The sequence below is a fragment of the Peromyscus maniculatus genome, chromosome 2 (assembly GCF_049852395.1).
Source record: "Peromyscus maniculatus bairdii isolate BWxNUB_F1_BW_parent chromosome 2, HU_Pman_BW_mat_3.1, whole genome shotgun sequence".
NCBI classification, from domain to species: Eukaryota; Metazoa; Chordata; class Mammalia; order Rodentia; family Cricetidae; genus Peromyscus; species Peromyscus maniculatus.
Genome location: NC_134853.1, coordinates 84005862 through 84032210, shown reverse-complemented (window position 1 = coordinate 84032210; position 26349 = coordinate 84005862). Strand labels below are relative to the sequence as shown.

The window sequence follows — 26349 nt, the reverse complement described above, 5'->3', positions numbered from 1 at the left end:
TGATGGTCTATTGCATTAATTTGCCCAGCAAGATGTCTCAGGGGGTAAAGACACTTGCTGTCAAGACTGATGACCCGAGTTCAATCCCTGGGACCCACATGGAAGAAGGAGAGAACTGACTCCTACAAGCTGTCTCATGACCTCCATGATACATGCTGTGGCACACATGCACTCAAGCATGATAGATAAATGTAATGAGAAAGTTTATGTTTTTCAAAAGCATCTACTTTGTGACCCTTGCTTTAGACATGAGGAGATGAGGTCCAGAGGTAGCAAGTCACTTGCATAAAGTCAATCAGCTAATACTCTTTTCTGCTTGGTTTCATGTTGGTGACCGCCTGAGTTGGGGAGCAGGCTAGTTTAGATAAAGCTAGGAAGCTGTGGGTATGGCTCAGTGGTAAAAGTGTGTGCTTGTTCCTCAGGGGTGCAGCCCCCAAGAGGCTACCCATGCACACCTGGCAGCACTGAGTAGACTCACAAGGTTAAAAACAAACAAATATGAGATTGGGAGGGGATAGTGTGGAGAGTTCCTGGGGAATGTCTTTCTGTATGCTGTGAATATATATTGTTCCCATTGGTTAATAAATAAGCTGCTTTGGCCTATGGCAAGACAGCTTAGAGGCAGGTGGGAAATCCAAGGACAGAGACAGGAAAGAGGAAGGCAGAGTCTGGGGAGAAGCCTGGCTGCCGCCCAAGGAACAACATGCCAGAATACCAGTAAAGCCACGGAACATGAGGCAAAACATAGATTAATAGAAATGGGTTAATTTAAGATGAAAGAGCTAGCTAGCAAGAAGTCTGCCATAGGCCATACAGTTTTTAAATAATATTAAGCCTCTGAATGATTATTTTATAAGTGGCTGATGGACCATGGGGCCGGGCAGGACTGGAGAAAACTTTTGACTACAGAGGGAGATAGAGAAGGAACTGGAAGGGAGTGAATGGGGAATGGACTCGATCAAAACACATTATAAGCATATATGAAACTCCCAAACAGTAAAGAAAAAGGATGTGTTCTCAGCATGTGTGAAGCCTGGGTTCCACTCCCAACAGCTAGAAAACTAAAGCCAAAGGAAAAGAGAAGGAAATAAGCAAAGGGAGAAAGAAATGTGTCACCCACCGCTGCCCACCAGTCATTTGCCCTTCTTCCATGATTCATTGCCTTCTTGCTTGCAGCCTGCCACTGTCTCTTCCTTTCAATGAAGTCATGGTGTGTGTGTGTGTGTGTGTGTGTACACCAATGCCTGATGCTGCTGCAGTCATCCTGTGGTCATGAGCAGAGCTGTTCCTAAGTACGCCAGGATAGCTGTACAAGTAAGTAGGGGAAATTCAAGTCTTCAGCAATGTCCTAGTTGGTTTCCTATTGCTGTGACAAAAATACCCTGACCAAAAGCAAATTGGGAAAGAAAGGCTTTACTTCATCTTATACTTCTAGGTCACAGTGATCCTTGAGGGAAGTCAGGGCAGGAACTCAAACAAGAAGCATGGAGGAATGATACATATTGTCTAGACTTCTGGCTTTGCTGTGGTACCCACCATACACAAGACATTAAAAGAAACCATAAATATTTAGGAATGTTCAACATCAAGTGCTTTACAGTCTTTTATTTATTTTAATGAAAATTAATTTCTAGCCTGATCACAGTTTTCCCTCCTCCTTCTCCTCTCAGTCACTCCCCCAATCTTCCCTCCTCCCATCCACTTCTCCTCCTTTCTCTTCAGAAAAGGGCAGCACCTCCTCCCCATGTTTATCAGCCAGTCATGGTATATCAAGTTGCAGTAAGGCTAGGCACCTCCTTTCCTACTGAGGGTGGACGAGGTAACCCAGTAGGAGGAAAGGGTCCCAAAAGCTGGCAACACAGTCAGAGATAGCCCCTGTTCCCACTGTTAGGAGACACACGAGAAAAGCAAGCTATACATCTGTAACATATGTGCAGAGAACCTACATCATTCCCATGCAAACTCTGGCTGGAAGTTCAGTCTTTGTGAGACTAGGTTAGTTGATTCTGTGGTTTTCTTGTGGTGTCCTTGACCCTTCTAGCTCCTACAATTCTTCCTCCCCCTCTTCCAAAGGATTCCCTGAGGTCCTCCTAAGGTTTGGCAGTGGGTCTCTGCATCTGTTTTCATCTGTTGCTGGATGAAGCCTCTCTGATGTCAATTGGGCTTAGCTAAAGCAATAAAACAACAAGGAGATCAAGGGGATATAAATTGGAAAGGAAGAAGTCAAAGTATTACTATATGCAGATGATATGTTAGTGTACATAAGAGACCCAAAAAAATTCTACCAGGAAACTCCTATAGCTGTTAAACATCTTCAGCAAGGTGGCTGGATACAAAATAAACTAAAAAAAAAAAATCAGTAGCCCTCTTCACAATGCCCACAAACAGTATAAAATGTCTTGGTGTAACTCTAACCAAGCAAGTGAACGACCTGTAGAGCAAGCACTTCAAGTCTTTGAAGAAAGACATTGAAGAAGATATCAGAAGATGGAAAGCTCTCCCATGCTCATGGATTGGTAGGATTAATATAGTAAAAATGGCCATCTTACTAAAAGCACTACAGATTCAATGCAATTCCCATCAAAATTCCAACACAATTCTTTACAGACCTTGAAAGAACTATACTCAACTTCATATGGAAAAACAAAAAACCTAGAATAGCTAAAACAATCTTGTACAATAAAAAAACTTCTGAAGGTATCACCATCCTGATTTCAAACTCCACTATAGAGCAATAGATAAATAAATAAATAACCACATGGTATTGGCATAAAAACAGATCAATGGAACCAAAGTGAAGACCCAGACATTAATCCACATACATGTGATACCAGATTTTTGATAAAGAAGCTAGCAATATACAATGGAGAAAAAGCATCATCAACAAATGGTGCAGGTCTAACTGGATGTCTGCATGTAGAGGAATGCAAATAGATCCATATCTGTCACCCACACAAAACTCAAGTCCAGATGGATCAAAGACCTCAGCATAAAACCAGATACAGTGAACCTGACAGAAGAGAAAGTAGGGAAGGCCTTGAACACATTGGCACAGGAGACAACTTCCAGAACAGAATACCAATCGTGCAGGCACTAAGATCAACAATTAATAAATGGACCTCATGAAACTGAAAAGCTTCTATAAGGCAAAGGACATCATCTGCTGTTTTTCTTATACAGCCCAGACCTACCTGCCTAGGGATAATGTCACCCACAGTGGGCTAGACCCTCCCACTTCACTCATCCATCAAGACACTCTCTCACAGACATGGCCACAGATCAATTTGATCGGGGAAATTCCTCAATTAAAGTTCCCCTCGCCATGTGACCAAAGGTTGTGTCATGTTGACAATAAAAACTAACCAACAAAGATGGCCCACTGTACCACTGTACCTAATGCCAGACAGGCTTATTAGTTGTGTGTGTGTGTGTGTGTGTGTGTGTGTGTGTGTGTGTGTGTGTGTGTGTGATTGTGCCAAGGCACAAATCTGGCAGCCAGAGAACAGCTTGTGGGAATCGATTCTCTCCTCCCACCATGTGGGCTTGAGGGCTCAAATGCAGGCTGTCGGACTTAGCAGGAGGTGCTTTTATCCACTGAACCATCTCTCCAGCTCTCTCGAGACTTCTTAACTGCTTACAGTTTCAAAGGATTAGTCCATCATCATCATGGCAAGTAGCATGGCACAGGAGCAGTAGCTGCAAGCTACATCCTGATCTGTAGGCAGAGAGAGAGAGACAAGCTGGAGTTGGGGTGGGCTTTTGAAACCTAAAGCCTAAACCCCCGCCTAGTAGCACACTTCCTCCAACAAGGCTACACCTACTCCAACAAGACCACACCTGCTGATCCTTCTCAAACAGTGCCATTGCTGATGGCTAAGCATTCAAACATATGAGCCTACGGTGGCCATTTCTTTTCTCTTTCTTTCTCTCTTCTCCTTTTTTTTTTTTTTTTAAGACAGGTTTTTTTTTTTTTTTTTTGTGTAGTCTTGGCTGTCCCAGAACTCACTCTGTAGATCAGGCTGGCTTCGAACTCAGAGATTCATCTGCCTCTGCCTCCCAAGTGCTGGGATTAAAGACGTGCACCACCACCGCCTGGCTATGGCGACCATACTTATTCAAACCACCACAGGTAGTAATAAAGAAAATCCGTAAGCATGCAGAGTAAGTTCCAAAACATGGTGTGTCTGGCTCCTGAGGGCAGCATTCTGGCTTCTTCTTAAAGCCTCTGAATCCCTCGTCCTCAGAGCCACTGTGCAAGCTCTGGCCTGGCTGCTCTGCTCACTTCCTCTTGAGTCTTGTAACCCCAGTGACAACAGAGCGTGCAGGTCCACAGATAAGCCCTCAGGGCAGAGACTAGGAGACTGTATGTATGACTCAGTCCTTGCTCTGTGTCACCTCTAAACAGTGGGGGGACGGGGTGTGGGGCCACAGGAAGAAAACTGTAGTCAGGGCTGGCATATAGCTGGTAGAGTGCTTGCCGAGAATGCCCAAGGCCTTGGGTACGATTCCTAACACCAAAAACCAGATGTGATGGCATACGCTTGTAATTGCAGCACTCAGAAAATGGTGAGCAGATCAGAAATTCAAGGCCATCCTTCAGTACTTAAGGAGTTTGAGGCCAGCCTGGGCTAGAGACCCCTGGCTCAAAAATAGTCAGTCACTCGAATATACATACACATATGAGATCATTAATTATGTAAGAGTTTTGGGATTCTTTCACATAGAGGGAAGCTTGCTTTGCCCTGTGCCCTCCACCCAGGACTTCCTGTTTTGTGGCAAGGAGAACACTATCACTACCACTCATGCAGAACATGGGAGGATCAGGAAGCTGCCCTTACCAGACACTCATTCATCTGACTTCCTCTGCTCGCTTTAGGCTAATAAATGGTAACTTCTGGAAGTTTAATCTGATGGAATGTTCATATCTTCAAAACCAAACCCAGTCCTCTTCAAGACTTCGTAAACTACCCTGCCCTATGCTAGAATAAAGGTTCATTCTGATCCCACTTTTAGGGCATTGAGTATATCTTGGCTCCTCTAGGTCAGCATCATTGTGAGATTGTCATCTCCCAAATGTATTCATTCAGCAACTTCTTGGCATCAGGTCAAAACAGGCCAAAGTTCTTCCCAGGAAACATCACATATCCAGGACTTTTGTTTTGTTTTGTTTTTGTTTGTTTGTTTGTTTTTTGAGACAGGGTTTCTCTGTGTAGTTTTGGAGCCTGTCCTGGATCTCGCTCTGTAGACCAGGCTGGCTTTGAACTCACAGAGATCTGCCTGGCTCTGCCTCCCAAGTGCTGGGATTAAAGGCGTGTGCCACCACTGCCTGGTGAGACTTTGATGCTAACAATTTAACACGGAAGTGGGAGGAGCAAGGTTCTAGACTGACCTTGACCAGAGAATTTCTGCATAGTCTCAGAATTAAGGTGTCCATGGCTGACTTTCATGCAGCAGCACCATTGCTACCCAGAATTCCATGGAAGTATCGACACATGGTGTGATGGTTTGAATGAGAAATGTACCCTACAGGCTCAGATATTTACACACTTGGTCCCTAATTGATGGTGCTGTTTTCGGAGGTAGTTCAGTCTTGCTGAAGGAAGGAAGTCACTGGGGGTGGGCTTTGATAGTTACCAACCCCATCTCACTTCCTGTTTACTCTTTCTGCTTTGTGTTTGAGGTTGAAGATGTGATCTCTCAGCTTCCTGCTCTGGCAGATGAAGCAAGAGATATGTTGTGCTGAAAGAAGGTACCAACACGTGACAGAGGGTAGATAAGAAATACGGTTTAATTTTAAGTTGTAAGAGCTAGTTAGTAGCATGCATAAGCTATCGACCAAGCTTTTATAATTAATAAGAAGTCTCTGTGTGGTTATTTGGGAATTGGCTGGCAGGAAAGAAAAGTCTATCTACAATACCAGTAGAAGACAATAGTATAAGCCAGGCCTGTTATTAGGGACCTATAATCCTAGCTACTCAGAAGGCTGAAGCAGAAGGACCCCAAGTTCAACAAAGCCAGCCTGGACAACTTAAACTTTTTTCTAAGTAAAAAGAGGGTTAGAGATATAACTCAGAGGTACAAAGCTTGTTTAGCATGTATGAGACCCTAGGTTCAGTCCCTAAGACCCACCCTGCACAAGTATTTTTTAACTAGCTAGTGTGTGTGTGTGTGTGTGTGTGTGTGTGTGTGTGTGATGGAGCTGGTTCTCTCCTCTACCATGTTCTCACTTGCACCACATGGGATCAAACTCAAATCCTTGGTGGCTAGCATCTTACCCACTGACATGTCTCTCCAGCCCAAAGCCCAGCTACTCATATCTATACAACTCCTGTATGTTTCCCATTGTAGAGAGGATGTGCTTTATATTTGATAATACAGCTGTTGATAGTTTGTGGAGAAGCTACGCGAGTTTACCTTTTCCAGTTATGTCCCAGCATGGCTTGGGCTAAGAGGACAAGCGACGTGGGGTGGAAGGAATGTATCCATCTGCAGCTCCAAGTGTTACTGAAATCAAGAGATTGTGGAAAGCTAAGAAAAAATGGGGAGCCAGAACCCAGGAAGCCAAAACAAAAAGAGTGTAGACAGTGGCAAAGATGAGAGAGAGAGAGAGAGAGAGAGAGAGAGAGAGAGAGAGAGAGAGAGAAAGAGAGAGAGAGAGAGAAAGAGAGGGCGCCAGGGTCCAAGAACCAGGAGCAGCAGCACTCGGGTACACTAGGACCACTGAATGCTGGTGTGAGTCCATGGTGTGGCCAGGACAGTTAGGATCCACTGTCACAGGGAGTTTCTCTGAGAGAGCTGTGTTGGTGGCAGTAGGTGTTGAGAAATGACTCCTCAAAATTCCTTCCTAACCATCCGTATAATTTGCTCCAATTAAGCCCTGGGTTGTAGATGCACCAACTCTATTTCTGAAGGCAGCATGCTCTTTTGGCTTAGCTGAGTTCCCTCAGGAAGGATGTGGCTGGCAGGAGTAACTGAACCCCTCCTCCTCCTTTCCATTTAAACTTTTTATTTTTTAGAATGCTTTTAGATTTCCAGAAAAGTTGCAAAGTTGGTACAGAGATTTTTTGGCATATGCTCACTCAGTGTCTCTTGTTGTCTATATCTGTCATCATTACAGTATATCTGTCACAGCTGAGGAGCCAACTTGGTACACTGCTGGACCAGGTTCTCCATTCAGAGTTCATTAGTGTTTCCTTAATGTTCTTATTTTCTCAGTTCAGTATCCTATCCAGGATACCCCGTTACTCTGTGTGTGTGTGTGTGTGTGTGTGTGTGTGTGTGTGTGTGTATGTGTTACGTTGTATGCATATGTGTGCCCACGCATGTACAGATGAAGGTTGGAGGTTGACATTGGTGTCTTCCTCTATTGCTCTCCACCTTGTTTGTTTTTTTTAATTATTTATCTTTAGTTTCTGCATATGAGTGTTTTGCCTGCATACATGTCTGTGTACCATGTGTGTTGAGTGTCTATAGAAGTCATCCTATACCTAGAACTGGAGTTACAGATGGTTGTGGGCAGCCATGTGGGTGCTGTGTAGATGTAACAGTCTTATTAAATAAGAAATACTGTGGTGGTATTGTGTTCCCCAAAATATTGTGTACTCTAATAAATTTATCTGGGGTCAGAGAACAGACAGCTACTAGATACAAAGGCTAGAAAATGGTGGCACTCACACCTTTAATCCTAGCATTCCAGAGATAGAAATCCCTCTGGATCTCTGTGTGTTCAAGGCCACATTGGAAATAGACAAGCATGGTGACACGCCTTTAATCCCAGAAAGCCAGCCTTTAATCCCAGGGAGTGGTGGTAGAAAGCAAAAAGATATATAAGGCGTGAGGACCAGAAACTAGAAGATTTTGGCTGGTTAAGCTTTCAGGCTTTGGAGCAACACAGTTCAGCTGAGAGCCATTGGAATGAGGACACAAAAGCTTCCAGTCTGAGGAAACAGGACCAGCTGAGGAATTGGCAAGGTGAGATAGCTGTGGCTTGTTCTGTCTCTCTGATCTACCAGCATTTACCCCAATAACTGGCCTCGGGTTTGATTTTATTAATAAGAACTTTTAAGATTCCTGCTACAAAATACAGAGCCAAATGCAGAGTTAAAAGCCCAAGAGGTCAGAGCAGTAGTAAGAGCTGAGACTTAAAATCACCTTCTTACCCTTCCTGCCACTGCCGTCCTTCCCCTCCGAAAGAGACCTACTTCCTGTGTGTCTGTCCTTTTATTGACTTTCTGTCCTGCCTTCTTATAGGTTGTAAACCTAACCACATGACCTTCTCGTTACTGCCTGTCTATACAGACCTCTAGGTCTCTATGGTTGGTATTGAGATTAAAGGCGTGTGTCTCCATGCTGGCTGTATCCTTGAACACACAGAGATCTGCTTGTCATGTGATCGGGGTTAAAGGTGTGCGCTACCACCGTCTGGCTTCTGCTATGGATTGCTATTAGCTCTGACCCCCAGGCAACTTTATTTATTAACATACAAATAAAATCACTTTTCCAGCCGGGCGGTGGTGGTGGTGCACGCCTTTAATCCCAGCACTCGGGAGGCAGAGCCAGGCGGATCTCTGTGAGTTCGACGAGGCCAACCTGGGCTACCAAGTGAGTTCCAGGAAAGGCACAAAGCTACACAGAGAAACCCTGTCTCGAAAAGAAAAAAAAAAAATCACATTTCCGTACAAATGAAATACCATAGTGCTAGAATTGAACCTAGGTCCTCTGGAAGAGCAGCCAGTGATCTTAACCTCTGAGCCATCTCCCCAGCCCAGGTCTCTCACTGAACCTAGAGCCCACCAATGGGCTCACTTGCTCAGTCAGCAAGCCCCAGGGATCTTGTCTCTGCCTTCCAGTGCTGGGACATACGCACCCCCAAATGGACTCAGTAAGTTGTACTTTCATATTTACACATGCACGTGGTACGTGTGTGTGTGTGTGTGTGTGTGTGTGTGTGTGTGTGTGTGTGTGTGTGTAGTGAAATAATCCAAGAAAAAGAGGAAATAGCCCATCAATTTGAGAGGAAGTGGAGGGAGCAGGAGAAGGTTGGATGGAGGAAAGGGAAAGAGGGAGTGATGCAATTAGATTTTAACTTAGAGAAAGTGGGGCAAAAAGAAAATGCCCCCATAGACTTGAGTGCAGGCTAATCTTTTTTTCTTTCTTTCTTTGTATTTATTCTATACATCTTCTACATCATGCATCCCGATCCCATTCATTTTCCCATCCCTTCACATCTTTCCTCTGCCCCTGAATGGTCCCCAAATAAAACAAAATTTAAGAGAAAAAAGGGAGAAAGGGGGGAGTTAAAAATTTCATGATGGAGGCTGCAGTGTGACACAGTGAGTCACGCAGTGACCCCTTTGTCCATGTATCTTGACTTGCAAGTGTTCATTGCAAAGAGTCATTGGTCTGGTTTGAGGCCTCTGGTTTCTACTGTACCATCCATGTTGGGCCCTCACTGGGATATCCTGTAGTTACCCTGTGTTGTGGAGATCCTGTTGCTTGGATTCTTTGGGTCAGGCCCCTTCACGTAATCCAGCAAATCATAGATGGGGTAGAAATTGGGACAGGCCAAATCATAACCCTGGTTCTGGGCCTAGGCAGCCTTAGGATTGGTCCGCCAGCCAGTTTTCCCTGTCCACACCACCAGGGTGAGCTCTCCAGCATTGCCCAGGCTAATTCAACTCGTGCAGCAAGAGGATGCTGCACTTCCAGAGGACCCAAATTTAGTTCCCAGAACCTGTCAGGCAGATCATAACCATGTGTATGTAACTCCACGCCCAGCAGACCTGATACCATCTTCTGGCCTCTGAGGGCATCCACAGACATGTGCACACAGGCACACAGAAGAGAAGAGGTAGAGCTCTACATACAGGAAGGTCTGTGACACATTAAATAAAAAGTAGCCCGTAATATGCAAGGTGTTGTGCAATTTTTGGAAAGTAAAAATCCATACTTACTGATGTCCACACATATGTATGACATGTGCACACATATATGAATGTATATGTGTAGACATTTACTTGGAAAGATATGCAGCAAACTGTTAAGGTTTTACCTTCAGAGGAGGGCAGGGACATGCAGGAGATGAGTGAAGAAAGGCTAGATTGTTTCCTTTCTACAATTTCATATTATTTGCATGCATGCAATGCAAAGATCATTGACTTCTTTTGCAATTCATTAATCTGAAATGAAAGCTTAAACATTAAAATGTAGGAAACGTATGAGTTGAAGATATTTATAGTAGCTCCTACTTCCTTCCCAAGACTAAGCAATATATTAATATTTGGGTTTTTTTCTTTACTTTTTAAAAAGAATTATTTTAATTTCAAATTATGTGTATGAATGTGTGTTGGGTGGGGGTATGTGCGTGTGACTGCAGTAACCCTTCAAAGTCAGGATAGAGTCAGATCCTCTAGAGTTGAAATTACAGGTGATTGTGAGCTGCCCAATGGGAATGTTGGGAACCAAACCTGGGTTGAGAGCAGTATACACTCTTAACTGCTGAGCCATCTCTCCAGCTCCTTCCTTCCATTTTCCTTCCTTCCTTCCTTCCTTCCTTCCTTCCTTCCTTCCTTCCTTCCTTCCTTCCTTCCTTCCTTCCTTCCTTCCTCCCTCCCTTCCTTTTCTTTCTTTCTTTCTTTCCTTCCTTCTTTCTTTTTTAGGTTATTTTTCACTTGTTTGGAACTTTTGGTTTTTCTAAGCCAGGGTCTCATTATGTAACCTAGACTAGTTTAGAACTTGGCTATGTAGCCCAGGCTGGCCTTGAACTTGTAGAATTCTCTTGCCTCAGCCTTTTGAGTACAAGCAATGTATTTGTAACTCCAACTTTATGCCTATGTTTCTCCACTACAAAAGTGATAGGATTCCAGAAATGTCCATGGCACTGCTGAGAAACTTTAATTACATGCTACTTTGTGTTAGCAAAGACCATTTCTACGAGCAAGTCTAGAGCTCCTCAACAGCTGTATGGCCCCCTTTGTTAATCTTGAAATTCACCTTAGAAAAACCAGTTCCACTATTTTGGCCAAATTAAAGTCTATTTTTATTAAAATATTAAATGCTGACCATGATGGAATTTGATCAGGACCACCACATGTAAACTTTTCAGTTGAGTGGCCCAAGGCACTGTTGTCAGGGCTTATAAGGACAAAACACATAGGCCACTGTACTTTCCCATGAGGCTTTGTTACTATTTTCCAAGAACTACAACTCCCAGAATTCCAGGAAGTTAACTGATCTTTGGGCACGGGTGGGGCTTAAGGTTAATTTAGGGTCTAACACCTTCTCCTCTACAAACACTTCTCCAATCTCACTTTGAACAATGTATTTTGAAAAATGTGTTAACAAGCATGATTAAATTATGTCATAGGATGTGAAGCCCATTATAGATATACAGTTTTAGAAAAAGCTTCAGTATTACTTTCAGCCAGAATTGTTTTCTTTCAACTCATAATTGTTTGCCATTTTGTTGTTATCCATATAAATAATGTGGATTCATAAATGGAGCTGCTATATATCCTCAATGTCTTCATTTAGACCAGTGGTTCTCAACCTTCCTAATGTTGTGACCCTTTAATACAGTTCCTCATGTTGTGGTGACCCCTCAACCATAAAATTTTTTATTGCTACTTCATAACTGTATTTTTGCTACTGTTATGAATCATAATATAAATATCTAATATGCAACTCCTGGGAGAGGGTCCCTCGACCTAAAGGGGTCAAGACTCACAGGTTTAGAACCACTAATTTAGAAACTGACCTTTTTTTTTTTTTTTTTGAGACAGTGTTTCTCTGTATGATAGCTCTGGCTGTCCTGGAACTTACTTTGTAGACCAGGCTGTCCTCCACCTGACAAAGATCTGCATGCCTCTGCCTCCCAAGTGCTGGGATTATAGGACGTTCTAATTTTTTTTTTTAATTTTGGTGGTGGTTAAGTGCATAAAACATAATACTGAAAGTATAAAATTTAACGTGAAGCTTCACAGCTTCCATTTCTAGTGCCAATTCAAACCATACATAAGTCGATTAAGCTGCATAGACTTTAGATCTGGTTAATTCTGGTGTGTGATAGTTTTATTTATTTGCAAGGGTGTTAAAAGATAATATAGTTTGCTCAAAATGGAGGTGGGTCATTTATTTGGCTGGAATTCGAGCTCTGTGGTAGATGATTTGCTTTGCATGTATAAAGGTTCAATGCCAAGTACTATCAAAAGAAAGGGAGGGGGGATGGATGGATCAAATAGATCAGTTTAGACTTATATATGTTATAAGGAATTAACAGGAGCTGGAATGTGTTTTAAAGCCCATCTGGATATTTGGGGGCTAAGGACAAGAACACAGACACAGGCTTACATTCTGTATTTCTAGATATTTACTTTATTTTATTTTTGGCAGTACTGAGGATCAAGCTCAGGGCTTTGTGCCTGCTGGGTAAGTACTCTGCCATTCAGCTAGACCACCAGCACCTGTCTAAATATTAAAGTTTATAAATCAAACTAATAGAAAGCTGTGACTTGGAAATGACGGAAAGTTGGTGTAATATCAAAGACAACTGTTACTAGTCATATCTGGATAATCTTGGTAATAATGCATAACAAAATAAATATATACATACCTAAGTATTCATAAATTATTTTAAATGTATACTGTAAAAGATTTTACCTTTATATCAACAAAATAAGTAGTGGAGCTCACTTTGTAGACCAGGCTGGCCTTGAACTCACAGAGATCAGCTTATCTCTGCCTCTGAGTGCTGGAATTAAAGGTGTGCACTGCCACACTATTTGTATTACAATAATAAAATTTTATGATTTTTTTCACAACAGCCATTGCTTATTGATGGTGATAGCTGACAAATCTTGTGTAATTATGGTTCTTAAGTATAATTTTGAAATCATTTTATTTTGAAGTAAAGTTTTGAAATTATTTTAATTTGAAGAAAATATTTGACCCAATATAGAAACAATTGAAATTTCTAATTAAATAACTTCAAGCACTATGCAGATTTAGAAGGGATGGGCTGCAGGACTGGAGAGATGGCTCAATAGTTAAGAGCACTAGGTGTTCTTCCAGGGGACCTGGGTTGGATTCCCAGCACCTGCATGGTGGCTCACAACTGTAATTCCAGTTCCTGGGGATCTGATATTTTCTTCTGGCCTCTGCAGGCACTGCACACAGTGTTACACAGACATACATGCAGGCAAAACACCCATACACATGAAATAAATAAATCTTTTCTAAAAACCAGAAATAGTAGACTGGGATGTAGTCAGTTGGAGTGTTTACCTACCAAGCATGAGATCCTGGGTTTGATCCCCAGTATCACCTAAATCTGGCATTGTGGTGTACACCTGTGATCTCAGGACCTAGGAGATAAAAGCAGGGGAATCACATTCAAGGACAGTCGAAGGAAAGAAGGAAGGAAGGAAGGAAGGAAGGAAGGAAGGAAGGAAGGAAGGAAGGAAGGAAGGAAGGAAGGAAGAGATGAGGGAGGGAGGGAGGGAGGGAGGGAGGGAGAGAGGAATGAAGGATGGAGGGAGGGAGTTACAGTGATGTTTAATAAGACATATGTTGCTGTGGATATCGCTCTGTATGTTGTGAATATGTTGCTCTGATTTGGTTGATAAATAAAATGCTGATTGGCCAGTAGCCAGGCAGGAAGTATAGTATAGGTGGGATAAGCAGAGAGGAGAATTCTGGGAACAGGAAGGCTGAGTCAGGAGAAGCTGCCAGCCACCACCAGGAAAAGCAAGATGTAAAGATACCAGTAAGCCATGAGCCACGTGGCAAGGCATATATTTATAGAAATGGGTTAATTTAAGATGTAAGATCTAGCTAGCAAGAAGCCTGAGCCATTAGGCCATACAGTTTGTAATTAATATAATTCTCTGTGTGTTTATTTGGGTCTGAGTGGCTGCGGGCCCAGGCAGGACTAGAGAAAACTCCAGTCACAATATGCATTACATACTATATTAAAGAACTTATCAGGGGCTGCCATAATAAAGACCAGGGATTCAATTGCAGATACTAGTTTCTTACAGTTCTAGGCACTAGAGAGTTCAAGCTCAAGACACCAGCAAGGTGGGTTTCATTCTGAAGCATCTTCTATTGGCAAGTAGTTAGCCCCTCATGTATGATCCTTCCTGTAAGCTTTAGGAGAGAGCCAGCAAGCCTTGCAGTACAGTTATGAGAGGACAGTATCCTGCTATCTATGGTAGAGCACACCTGTTCTATCTTCTAGCATTTGGGAGCTAAAGGCAAGGGGATCACCACATGTTTGAGACCAGCCTGTTTTCTATAGCAACTTCCAGGTCAGGCACAGATACACAGCACAGCTTGGTCTCAATACAAATACTCAAATAAACAAATAAGCACAATCTTTTTAAAGGAAGAGGAGATTTGTCTTCCTCTGGCTCCCTAGTTCTGGGATTATTGAGGCATGAGTCACCATGCCTGGCATAGTCTATTAAAGAAAAAAAAAACAACACAAAACTGTTTTGAAAGGACTATCATTGTCCTTCAGCAGAGAATCAATCTCATGCTTTACCATGTTCCATATAAATGTGCATATATAGGAACTCAGCAGGGATATGAGTGGTTAATGTTGCAGACATGTTCCTCAGCCACAGTGCACTGCATGAAGACTGCACTAAGAAGTGTCTCCAAAATCACAAGAGAGAAGAGAGATTAGAGAGACACTCAGCTGTGCAAGACCCTCCCGACTTCATCTGATGTGAGAAAGGTGTTTGAAAGTTCACAAATCCTCCTTTCTCTTACTTGAGTAGTTTTGCTAGTCAACTATTCCCAGCACTTTAAAAATTAGATTGAGTCCTTTTATTTTATGTGTGTTTTCCTGAGTGTATATATGTGCACCACATGTGGACCTGGAGTCACAGATGGCTGTGAAACATGGGAGTCCCAGGAATTGAACCCGGGTCCTCCGTATGAGCAATAAGTGCTCCTAACCACTGAGCAAACTCTTCAGCCCCCTCCTTGCATTTTTGAAAAGTGTTGTCAGATATGACAGGAGCAGAGGATAACCTGTAGACCACCACAGTATTCCAACGCAGCTACCTTTTGTTTCCAGAACATGGGGCAAGAGACCTAAAGTGTTTCCATAGGGCCTAATGCTGTTTGTCACAGGAGATGATGTTCAGGACTCCATTTGTGCTGTGCCAGTGATGTTCTTATTTGTTCCTTAATGTCCGGTATGTTTTGTGTCAACTCCATGCAAGCCAGTTATCTGGGAAGAGGAACCGCAGTTGAAAAATACCTCCCTCCAATAGCCTGTAGGTGGATCTGTGGGGCCTATTCTTGATTAATGATTGATGTGGGAGGACAACAAAGCAGGCTGAGCAAGCCATAGGGAGCAAGCCGGTAAGCAGCACTCCTCTATGGCCTCTGCTTTGGTTCCTGCCTCCAGTATCCTCAGTTCCTGCTCTGAATTTCACCAGAGATGGACTACAAAGTGGAAATGTAAGCCAAATGAACCCTTTTCCCCCCAAGTCCCTTTTGGTTATGGTCTTTATCAGAGTAATAGAAAGCAAACTTAGACACATAAAAAAACTGTCTGTGCATATGTCTGTATAGGACCCTCTAAAATGAGGGGGCAGTTCTTCTCCTCTCTTGGTCTTATGGGTAGTATTAGGTGTAATGAAAGGCAATGACTTTGAACCATGCTATATAAAGGAAGAGTTTTCAGTCCTTTCAAGAGAGAACATTTGGGAGAATTAAGTCATCCAGGTCAGGTAGTAGTTTCAATGAGCAATCTCAAAGCAATGCACACTATAGCTATGAACTTGCTCTTCATCATGTGAACAGTGATAAATCCATCATTGACTCATAGAGTTTAGTGTGTTGATTAGAACTTACCAGTTTAGTGGTTTTGTTTGTACTTAATGTTATAGATCAGAATTCTGAACAAGCTTTTTGAGAAAAGGTCACATGTAGCCCAGGCTGGCTTCCAACTCTCTATGTAGCCAAGGATGACCTTGAACTTCTGGTTCTTTTACCTCTACCTCCTGAGTAGAGGTATTTTAGGCATATGCTACCATGCCTAATTTTTGTGGTGTTGTAGGTCCAACCCAGGTCCTTGTGCATGCTAGGCAAGTACTATACCAACTGAGCTACATCCTAGAATTGAACAATTTTACTTTTGAGAAATCTGACGCTTATTTTTTTAGCCTTGGAAAGAGGGTTGGGATATAGATCAGTGGTAGAATGCTTGCCTAGCACAGGCAAGACCCAAGGGTCAATTCCCAACATCACAAACAAGCACGCAGAATCTTGTAAAGGTAATTAATCTTCATATGCAAGCATAGAACTTGTTTGACAGGTGTTAGGAGTAGATTATGGAAAATCATTCCTATTGTCAATTAATAAAAGATTTCTCAAAATAGAAAATTGATTTCTCTTAGATTGCTCTAGGAGAGCAGCATATTTCTAAAAAGCCTCATGAGTAGCAGCAAGAGAAATTAGAATTTTATTAATCTAAACCCCATGTATATATTGGAAAACACAGCAAGTTTTTTTTTTTTTTTTTTTTTTTTTTTTTTTGGTTTTTTGAGACAGGGTTTCTCTGTGTAGCTTTGCGCCTTTCCTGGAACTCACTTGGTAGCCCAGGCTGGCCTCAAACTCACAGAGATCCGCCTGGCTCTGCCTCCCGAGTGCTGGGATTAAAGACGTGCGCCACCACCGCCCGGCGACACAGCAAGTTTTAACACAATTGTGAAAGGGCTGGAGAGATGGCTGGGTGGGTAAGAGTACTTGCTGCTCTTCCAGAGGACCTGGGTTCAGTTCCCAGAACCCACACGGCACTTGACAACCATTTGTAACTCCATTTCCAGGAAGTCTAGCACTCTCTTCTGGCCTCCATAAGCACCAGGCATAAACAGTGCACAGACATACATGTAGGCCAATCATACACATAAAACAACACACACGTAAGAGATTTCATTTTTTAGCTTTTTTAAGCAGCAACATTAGCTATTGTTAGTGCAAAATGGTTATATACAATTTGCCTTTTACCATCAACACTCAACACTTGTGTGTAGAAAGTCCTCAATAGAGAAAGCCCTCCATGGAGACACAAATTTCAATACACCTTAGAGTGTGTGTGTATATTTACATATAGTGTAAACATTTTTTACAGTGCCTCAAAGCATTTCAAACAATGCATATTTGGTAAAGGTTAAAACATTTCAAACAATGTGATGTTTTTCAGAGATTAAGTGTAAAGAAAGTGTGTGTGTGTGTGTGTGTGTGTGTGTGTGTGTGTGTGTGTGTGTAGCTGGAGTTTTAAGAGAACAAACAAACAAACAAAAAACCTACTCCAGGAGTCCCAAGGACTAGAGTTGCAGTTACCAAAAGCCCCCCAGCCTCCACCCCTTTTTGAGATAGGGTCTCACTGTGTAGCCCTAGCTGGGCTGGAACTCACTATGTAGATCAGGCTGTCCTGGGACTCAGAGATCCTCCTGCCTCTGCTGGGCTTAAAAGTATCTTATGGAGACAAGAAGACATCATTTGTTTGTATTTTTCCAGTGTCCCATACAGCGTGTGAGTCATTAAATATTTATTGAATGAATAAATTTTGACATCTTTCTTCTGCAGGATTGAACACGGGGCCTCAAGCATTAGGCAAACACCTACTAATGTACCTCTCCAGCGCCACATCTCAACTTGAACTGGGTTTAAATTAAACATTAATCAACCCTGTACCTGCCTGGCATTCTTCTAGGCACTTGAATAACACTAGAACATGCTGGAAACTTGATTCCCTAGAGGTACTCAAATTAGAAGTAGGTGTCAGGAAATAATACATTGGTAACCATGCAGCCATTCTGCAGGAGGCCTGATGTAATTCAGTGAGCCCTCCAAACAACCCACAGAAAACAGCAGAGTTCAACAGTCAGTGATGAGACAGGCGTCAGTCTAGTTACAAATGACCACACATTAAGGAATGGTGCCCACATGGCAGCTAGTAGCATACGGTTCATACTACTAGCATTCTTGATGGAGGTTATCAACCCAGGCAGCATTTTCTGCTGGATCTGTTCACTATCATAAACAACAACAACAACAAAAACAACAACAATTGTAGCATCTTAGGCAAGTTGCTTTATTTCTCAAAGTCGCAATGTATCTTCACCTTTAAAATGGTAAGATGACAAATATATCCTTCTAAAAGGTTGGTCTTGAGAAAATGTATGTGAAGGTTCTAGGACACAGTAAGGATTTAGTCCAGCCACATATTATCACACATCAAGGCATAGGGATGGAGGAAGAGGGCACACAGTTTGCATATAAGTACCTGTTTACAGGTGTCGTCCTTAGGCGTCCAACATCCAATACTTCACAGTCAGTTCCAAACCATGCACCTTCTATCGTCCAGTAAAGCGCCAGCTCTTCAGAAACACACAGGCAGTTGTACTACCCTATCCCTTCTCTTTACTGCCATCTACCGGCAAGTGAATGGATGGCTCGCTCTTCGCAAACCTTGCCGTCATCCTAGAGAATTTCACGAAGATAACTCACTCTAAAGCAGTCAGGCCATTCCCTTAACTAGACAATCCTCTTCCATGGCTAATAGGATCACCTTGCTGATCTTGTAATATTAACTATATATCGCTGTGTAGAAGACACGAGGTCCTTGTGCTCACAGACAAGCACCGGGGAAACGAGGAAGGGTTGTCTCTTCAATGAAAGATATGTATACCTATTTTCCACCCAGAAGGCTGGGTGTGGACACAGTTAACAGCCGGGGGACCTGTGCTATCTGTAGGGCCAGACCACACCTGAATCTCCCAGACAACGATGTTCACCCCAGACCCTTCCTCCCTAGACCTTTATCTTGAGCACAGTTTCTCACTCAACAGAGCCCATCCTTAGGGGAGAAGTCACATGTAATTTATAACTTGCTGACCTCTACACTATCTACACAAGCAAGACCACACCAACGTCTCCCCTAGGCCCTTTAAGCTATAGAACTCATTCTTATGGAAGAGATAACATGTACTTTGCAGAAGAGTTTCAATGTCACCGTGCCTTAAGCACAGGATTGAGATAATTGTTACCAGGAAACTTTTTTCCAAAATTGTATTGTACTTAAATATGACTAAACAAACTGCCCAGAGTCAGACTCGAGAAGTTTGAACCAACACCGTTTACTGAGTCAAGTTGAACCAGACTTTGTCCTTGCCTCACACAGATCATTGCCTTACTGACTGTAGCATTTGCAGAGCACACCCTGCCCCCCACCCCCCACCCCGCCTGTTTTAGGGTTTCTATAGCTGTGAAGAGACACCACGACCATGGCAACTCTTATAAAGGATAACATTTAATTGAGGTGGCAGCTTACAGTTTCAGAGGTTCAGTTCATTATCATCATGGCGGGGAGCATGGTGGCATGCAGGCAGACGTGATACTGGAGGAGTAGTTGAGAGTCATCTTGCAGGCAATAGGAAGAAAACTGAGACTCTGAGTGTTATCCTGAGCAAAGGAAACCTCAAAGTCCACCCTCACAATGACATGCTTCCTCCAATAAGGCCAGCCCACTCCAACAAAGCCACACCATACATCCTAATGGTGCCACGCCCTATGAGATCATGGGGGTCAATTACATTCATATTACCACACCCCTCCCACATTAGTGTATAATAAGTTATCACAAAATTTAATAGCTTAAACTGGCAGATATTTATTATTTTATATAGTTTCTGTGGATTAGAAAATTTTTAGTAGAGAGATACAGTCGAGATACTGGGAGCCATAGTGGTGGTTGAGAGGTTAAGAGCACTTGCTGCTCTTCCAGAGGGCCCGGGTTCCGTTCCCAGGACCCACAACCACCTGCATGTCCAGCTCCATGGAATCCAACACTCTCCTCTGGCCTCCACAGGCACCAGGCACTTACATAGCATACATACATGCAGGCAAACACTCATATGCATAAAATATAAATAAATAAAAAGTTGTAGTCAAATGGTCCAGTTACTCTGAAGGCTGAGGCTGTAGGATAACTTGAGCCCACAAGTTCGAGAATAGCCTGGGCAACGTGATAAGAAAAAAAAAAAAGAGAGAAAACTTGCAAATAGTTTCCTAGGTGGTCCTGTGGCTCAGGCTCAGGGTGGAGGCCTACCTGAGGCTAAAGAGCATAACTTACCTAAGAAATGGCAGCTTGCTGCTGGTTGTGGGTACAAAGATTGCCTCAGTTCCTGTCATATGGGCCTTTCCACAGGGGCTGGCTGCTTTAGTGACCTCCTGGCATGGTGGCTGACTGGCTTCCCTCAGAGCAAGTGACCCACAGTGGAAGCTACAATGTCATACACTAACATTTGCACAGTATACTATGAATATATATATATGGAGAGCCTGAGAGCAACCTTGCAGACTTCTCCTTTTGGTTGTACGAAATTTTCTGAGCTAGGTCTCCCTATGCAGCCCTGGCTGACCTACAGAAGTTCCCAAAGCTCTCAGGGAGAGGACAGATGGTTGCAAGGATTCCTAGTCACAAAATAAAAGGCAGAACAATTGGTCATGAGTTAGATTTATCTTTCTGCTGATCATGTCCCCCGCAACCCTGAGACACTGAACTTGTCAGGAAATTACAAATGTTCTGGAGGAACTTTCTCCCATTCCTTAAACAAGGGTCTTCCAGAATGTTCATTATTTTAATTGTACAAATGTAGGCAGTGTGGTGTAATAATAAGCTGTATACATTCACCTGTCATGATCAGGGTAGTAAGCATTTTCATCTACTTAAATCTTTTTTTATTTTTATTTTTTCTATTTGGGAGCTAAAGAGCTCTCTGTGCCCTAGTCGCTGTATTGACTAGCCAGGCAACAGGACAAAAAAGAAAAATTCTCTTAAGAATGTAGGTCTCATTTATCTTTTCAGTTCATACCCAGTCTCACAGAGGCCTTTTAACTGAATTTGTTAAGGATTTTAAACTTGAATAAGACTATTTTCTCAGCAAATTATAGAAGACTAAAATGTTCTCCCTACCAACATGTTTTTGATAGATAAATAGATGATAGATGATAGATAGATAGATATATGATAGATGATAGATAGATAGATGATAGATTTTTGTTTTGTTTTGTTTTTTGAGACAGGGTTTCTCTGTGTAGTTTTGATGTCTGTCCTAGATCTCACTCTGTAGCCCGGGCAGGCCTCAACCTCACAGAGATCCGCCTGCCTCTGCCTCCTGAGTGCTGGGATTAAAGACAGCAGTCAACAGAGCTGGGTGTGGTGGGACAGGTCTGTAAGTGCCCGTGCTCAGAGTTGACACAGGAGAATTCCAGTCTGCAGCCTGGGATACATGGTCAGTTTAAGGCCAGCCTGTACATACCAAAATCCTGTCTCAAGGGGAAAAAGTCACTAAAAGCTGGTCCTAGAGGAATTCCTTCCACTAAAACAAAGACAGTATGCCAAAGTTAAGAATCTGAGCCTTAGGCCGGGCGTTGGTGGCGCACGCCTTTAATCCCAGCACTCGGGAGGCAGAGCCAGGCGGATCTCTGTGAGTTCGAGGCCAGCCTGGGCTACCAAGTGAGCTCCAGGAAAGGCGCAAAGCTACACAGAGAAACCCTGTCTCGAAAAACCCAAAAAAAAAAAAAAAAAAAAAAAAAGAATCTGAGCCTTAGCATTCGGCAGAATTTTGGGGTTTAGCTCAGTTCTTTGATGGACACAATGTAGTAACATTGCTGAGCCCCATACACAAATCAAGCACAGACATCAGCTGAGGATAACTAGCACCTAGCATGTGAAAACACTCAACAATTTCTTGCTGAGAACTAAATAAATCCTTGGTATTGAATTTACTGTTTCAGTCATGGACTCTGTACAACAAAACTGTGCATCATAAACATTGGCAAACATGCTGGGTGGTGGTGGCGCACGCCTTTAATCCCAGCACTCGGGAGGCAGAGCCAGGCGGATCTCTGTGAGTTCGAGGCCAGCCTGGGCTACCAAGTGAGTTCCAGGAAAAGGCGCAAAACTACACAGAGAAACCCTGTCTCGAAAAACCAAAAAAATAAAAAATAATAAACATTGGCAAACATCAATTATTATTTTAGAAATAATATATTATTTCTAAAATAATAATATTTAGAAAAAGGTTTTAGCCAGGCAGTGGTGGCGCATGCCTTTAATCCCAGCACTTGGGAGGCAGAGCCAAGAGGATCTCTGAGAGTTCAAGACCAGCCTGGTCTACAGAGCAAGATCCAGGACAGGCACCAAAACTACACAGAGAAACCCTGTCTCAAAAAAAACAAAAAAAAAAAAAAGAAAAGAAAAGAAAGAAAGGTAGGGAGGAAGGAAGGAAAGGAAGGAAGAAAAAGAAAGAAAGAAAGAAGAAAGGAAGGAAGGAAGGAAGGAAGGAAGGAAGAAAGAGAGAGAGAGAAAGAAAGAAAGAAAGAAAGAAAGAAAGAAAGAAAGAAAGAAAGAAAGAAAGAAAGAAAGAAAGAAAGAAAGAAAGAAAGAAAGAAAGAGAGAGAAAGAAAGGAAGGTTTTATATAGTCAAGACTGGCCTCAAACTTACTATGTAGCAAAGAACAACCTTTTACAGAAGATCCTCCTCTCACTAAATTCCCCAGTGCTGGGTTAAGGATGTATGCTCTACCATGCCCAGTTGTATTCGGTGCTAGGTACCAAATTCAGGGCAAATACTCTACATCTCCAGCATCGCAAACATTAATTATGAAGAGCACAAGTTGGAAAGTGATTAGTGACCACAGAACAAGTGACACACAGTAAAGAACGTTTACTTTTGTTTGTTTGTTTGAGACAGGGTTTCTCTGTGTAACAGCCCTGGCTGTCCTGGAACTTGCTCTGTAGACCAGGCTGGCCTCAATCTCACAAAGATCCTCCTGCCTCTCCCTGCCGAGTGTTGGGATTAAAGGCGTGCGCCACCACGCTCGGCGAACGTTTACTTATTATAACCATCTAGATTTAGTGTGATGCAAGGCAGCATCAGGTGATTCCCCAGGAGCATCCTGGTGTGACACTCACTTTTTTTGTTTGTTTGCTTTTAAGGCAGAGTCTCACAGTGTAGTCCTGACTGCCCTGGAGCTGGCAGTGTAGACCAGGCTGGCCACTTCTGTCTCTGTCTTTCTAGAGTGCTGTGATTAAAGGCGTGCGCCACAACACCCCGTCCACACTCACTTTTAAAATGCAGATTTTGCACAGTAGTGGAAAACTGTACCAGCTTAGTGCTTTTCTTATGTACAATTATTCAGACCGTAAACAACAAAAATATTTCTGGGATGGTTGTTCAAACCTGAAAGTGAGCTCGACTCTCTTCTGACGCTCTGCTGAAGTGGATTAGCACCACGTTTAAATCTTGACAGGCCAACAGCTAGCCTCCTGCAAACCCGGAGGACTAAAAAGCCAATTTAGGTGCTCGGGACCCGGCTCCCTCCCAGCCTCTCAGCGTTGGGCTCCGCCCCCCGCAGTACGGCCTGCATCTCCCGTGAGCCTCCTCGACTGTCAATCCTCAGAAGGGAAACCCCTTCCTGCCAGAGAAGCCGCAGACCTCGAATCGCCTGGAGTAGCGTCCGTTACGTCCAGGCTTAGAGGCGGGACTTCCGCTCCCTCGGGCGCTGTCAGTCAGGAGGCGGAAGTTGGTGCCGGCGGGAAGGTTGTAGTGCGGAGTACCGTTGTGCTCTTGCTGGGATCTGCGTGGGCGCGCCCCTCCTGCACAACAACGACCCGACAGCGAGGTTTCTCGGGTCCCCTCGCATCCGGGTAAGTCCAACGGACTGGTGGCGCCGGGAGAAGCGTGTCCCGAGCGCCGGCCACGGGACAGCGGCCTCGTGCGGACTAGCGGGCGAAGGTTTCTCACTTCCCGTTTGGTTTCGCCCACCTCGCCCGCGGGCAAGGGAACCCTGGGACTCCCTGTCCCTTTCTCAAGGTGGCCCCGATTTCCTTCACTGTTGGCCCGGCTTCGCTCACACTGTGCTCCAGCCGTGGGAGACGCGATTCATTCACACCCGGCATCTGCTTCGAGCCCTTGTCTTTTGCTCAACAATTAACTCTCTACTTCCGCAACCCTGTTCGCGCCTTGTTTTTGAGACAAGGTCTGGCCGCGTAGCCCGGGTTGGCCTGGGACTCTCGGTTCTGCTTCTGCCTCGTCCTCCCGAATGCTGGGATGACCGCTATTGTGCCGTCACGTTTTTAAAGAGCGCACTTGTTAAATGGGTTCCCCCGGCCCCTCCCCCACCCCAATGTGATGACTTGAATGAAACACAAGGGCCGAGCTCATCTTGTGATTTCGGTACTACCTAATACAAAACTTAATTTCTAAACTTAGGAATCAGCGGGCTTGGGGCTGGGAAGGTGGCCCAGCTGGTAAGATCACTTGCTGCCCAAGCATTAGGATCTGTGTTGGAATCCCCAGCATCCATCTCCGAAGCTAGTGTGGTTGTAGCGCCTGGACCCCAGAGCTGAGGGAAGGCATAGACTGGAGGATCAGTGAGGAGTGCTGGCTGCCAGCCTAGCTCCAGGCTCACTGAGAGACCCTGTTTCAAGGGAACAAGGTGGAGAGTGATAGAGCAAGGCATCCAATTCCTTCTTCTGGCCTGTTCACACATTCACACATGCTCGCCCCTGGGCATACGCCACACACACACCACACCACACCACACCACACCACACCACACCACACCACACCAAACCAGGAGTCCAAGTTTGCTTACTAGTTTTGTGACAGTTGACCTCCACGTATATAAAGATGCTCACTAAAAACATTTTTGGAAACATCTTTCTTACACAGTGTATGATGCAGAGTAGGTACTTGTCAGGTTCCTTTTTTCTTTTACCAGCATGGCAAATGCTGGGATATGTTTTTAAATGAATGGAGAGTGATTTTTATAGAATTTTATTTTTCTTCCTAGCACTGATCATATGGATACTTTCAGAAGGTTGACATATTTGGTAAATACATCTTAATGATGTAAATTGAAGTAATGCTAAATGTTGGTATTAACAGCTTCAAGACTAAAAACGCTTATTTAATAAGGTGCATGAGGAGTTTGCAGAGTTAAATTTCTGATTTAAGTCTGTGCTTTTTATGGGTATCTTTCTGGAGACTAAGAAACCGAGCTCAGCCCAGCTGTTCTTCACAAGTTTGAGACTGTACTTTAAGGCCAGTGCATTTTATGTGTGCACATAAATTTTTTTACAGATGATTGTAAAGTGCTGATCAGTGGCCACTGAATAGAATTGAAACAGAATAGGAAGATGGCAGCAAATCCTTCAGGACAAGGTAATGCATGCTGGGATTCTGTTATTACTAGAAACTTTCCCTCATTCAATTAATGTATTTGTAGTAGAGAAAATTAGTATAGAACAGTTACTGCATCCAGAATTAAAGAATGAATAGCAAAGTGGAAACCCCCAATTTAAAACCAGTTTAACACCATATTAGTTACACATTTTTAATACTACTAATTGTGTATTTTAACCTGTTAAGATTAGTGATTCACATCATAAACATTTTTTTTCTTTTTTCCATTTATTTTTGTATGGTGTGCATCAGTATATATGCATGTTTGCATGTATGGGTGCATGTATGTGGGGGTGGGCGTGCATGCATGTGGAGACTGGAGGTTGACATGGAGAATCATCCTTCATCACTCTTCACCTAATTCACTGAGGCAGGGTCTCTCAGTCAAATCCAGAGCTTGCTGATGTGCTTTCTCTCGCTAGCCAGCGTGCTCTAGGGATCCTGTCTCCACCTTCCGAGGCTGGAGTTACAGGTGGGCCGTTATACCCACTCAACATTTATGTGGGTTATAGGGATCTGAACCCTGGTCTTCATGGTTTTGGGAACAAGCGCTTAACCACTGAATCATTTCCCAGCCTGCATCACACACTTTATCTCGGGCACCTGTTTTCTTGCTCTTTTCTTTCTAAAACCGTCCTCAGATAATGACTGCCTGCGTCTTCATTGCTGTAAAACCTTCAGCCATCTCTCCTGTCTTCAATCAAAGCAAGTTAGGCCATGCTGCTATTAAGGAATTTTTATTTGTAAATGTTCTGTTGAAGTCAAAATTTATTCAAGTTTTTAGCTTTTTGAGGGCTATGTATTGAACTGTGATCCTCCTGCTTCAGCCTTCCAGTTGAATGTGCCAGATTCAGCTTAAAAATAAAAGTTATTTATTTGTTTGTTGGTTTGTTTATTTTTGAGGCAAGGTCTTGCTATGTAGTCTTGGAGTCTAGAACTTATTATATAGAGCAGGCTGGCCTCCAACATAGAGGTTTGCTTCCCTCGTGCTGGGATTAAAAGCATGTGCCACCACACTTGGCTCATAAAAATTTAATCTTTAGAAAGTTTATAAGTATTTTTTGAGTTGGTTTTT

General features: G+C 43.3%; 1 protein-coding gene and 1 long non-coding RNA gene across 4 annotated transcripts in view; one reads left to right on the top strand and one right to left on the bottom strand.

The window, feature by feature from the left end:
* Positions 1-1230: 1230 nt before the first annotated feature.
* LOC143271860 (uncharacterized) lies at positions 1231-23609 on the bottom strand. The gene is made up of 4 exons (XR_013049142.1): positions 23268-23609; positions 13286-13361; positions 3639-3715; positions 1231-2168 (listed from the first exon to the last, which is right to left on the bottom strand). It is a non-coding gene; the product is annotated as an uncharacterized LOC143271860 (long non-coding RNA).
* Positions 23577-26349, top strand: part of Inip (INTS3 and NABP interacting protein) — a 21280-nt gene continuing 18507 nt past the window's right edge. Inside the window, exons 1-2 of one of the 3 annotated variants that reach the window (XM_006994029.4) lie at positions 23577-23734; positions 25173-25253. In XM_006994029.4, coding sequence (XP_006994091.1) covers positions 25229-25253 — 25 coding nt within the window. In that variant the 5' untranslated portion in view covers positions 23577-23734; positions 25173-25228. Of the gene's footprint in view, positions 23735-24187; positions 24264-25172; positions 25254-26349 lie in introns of those variants that run through there. The other 2 variants (XM_076564306.1, XM_076564307.1) reach the window with 2 other exon arrangements.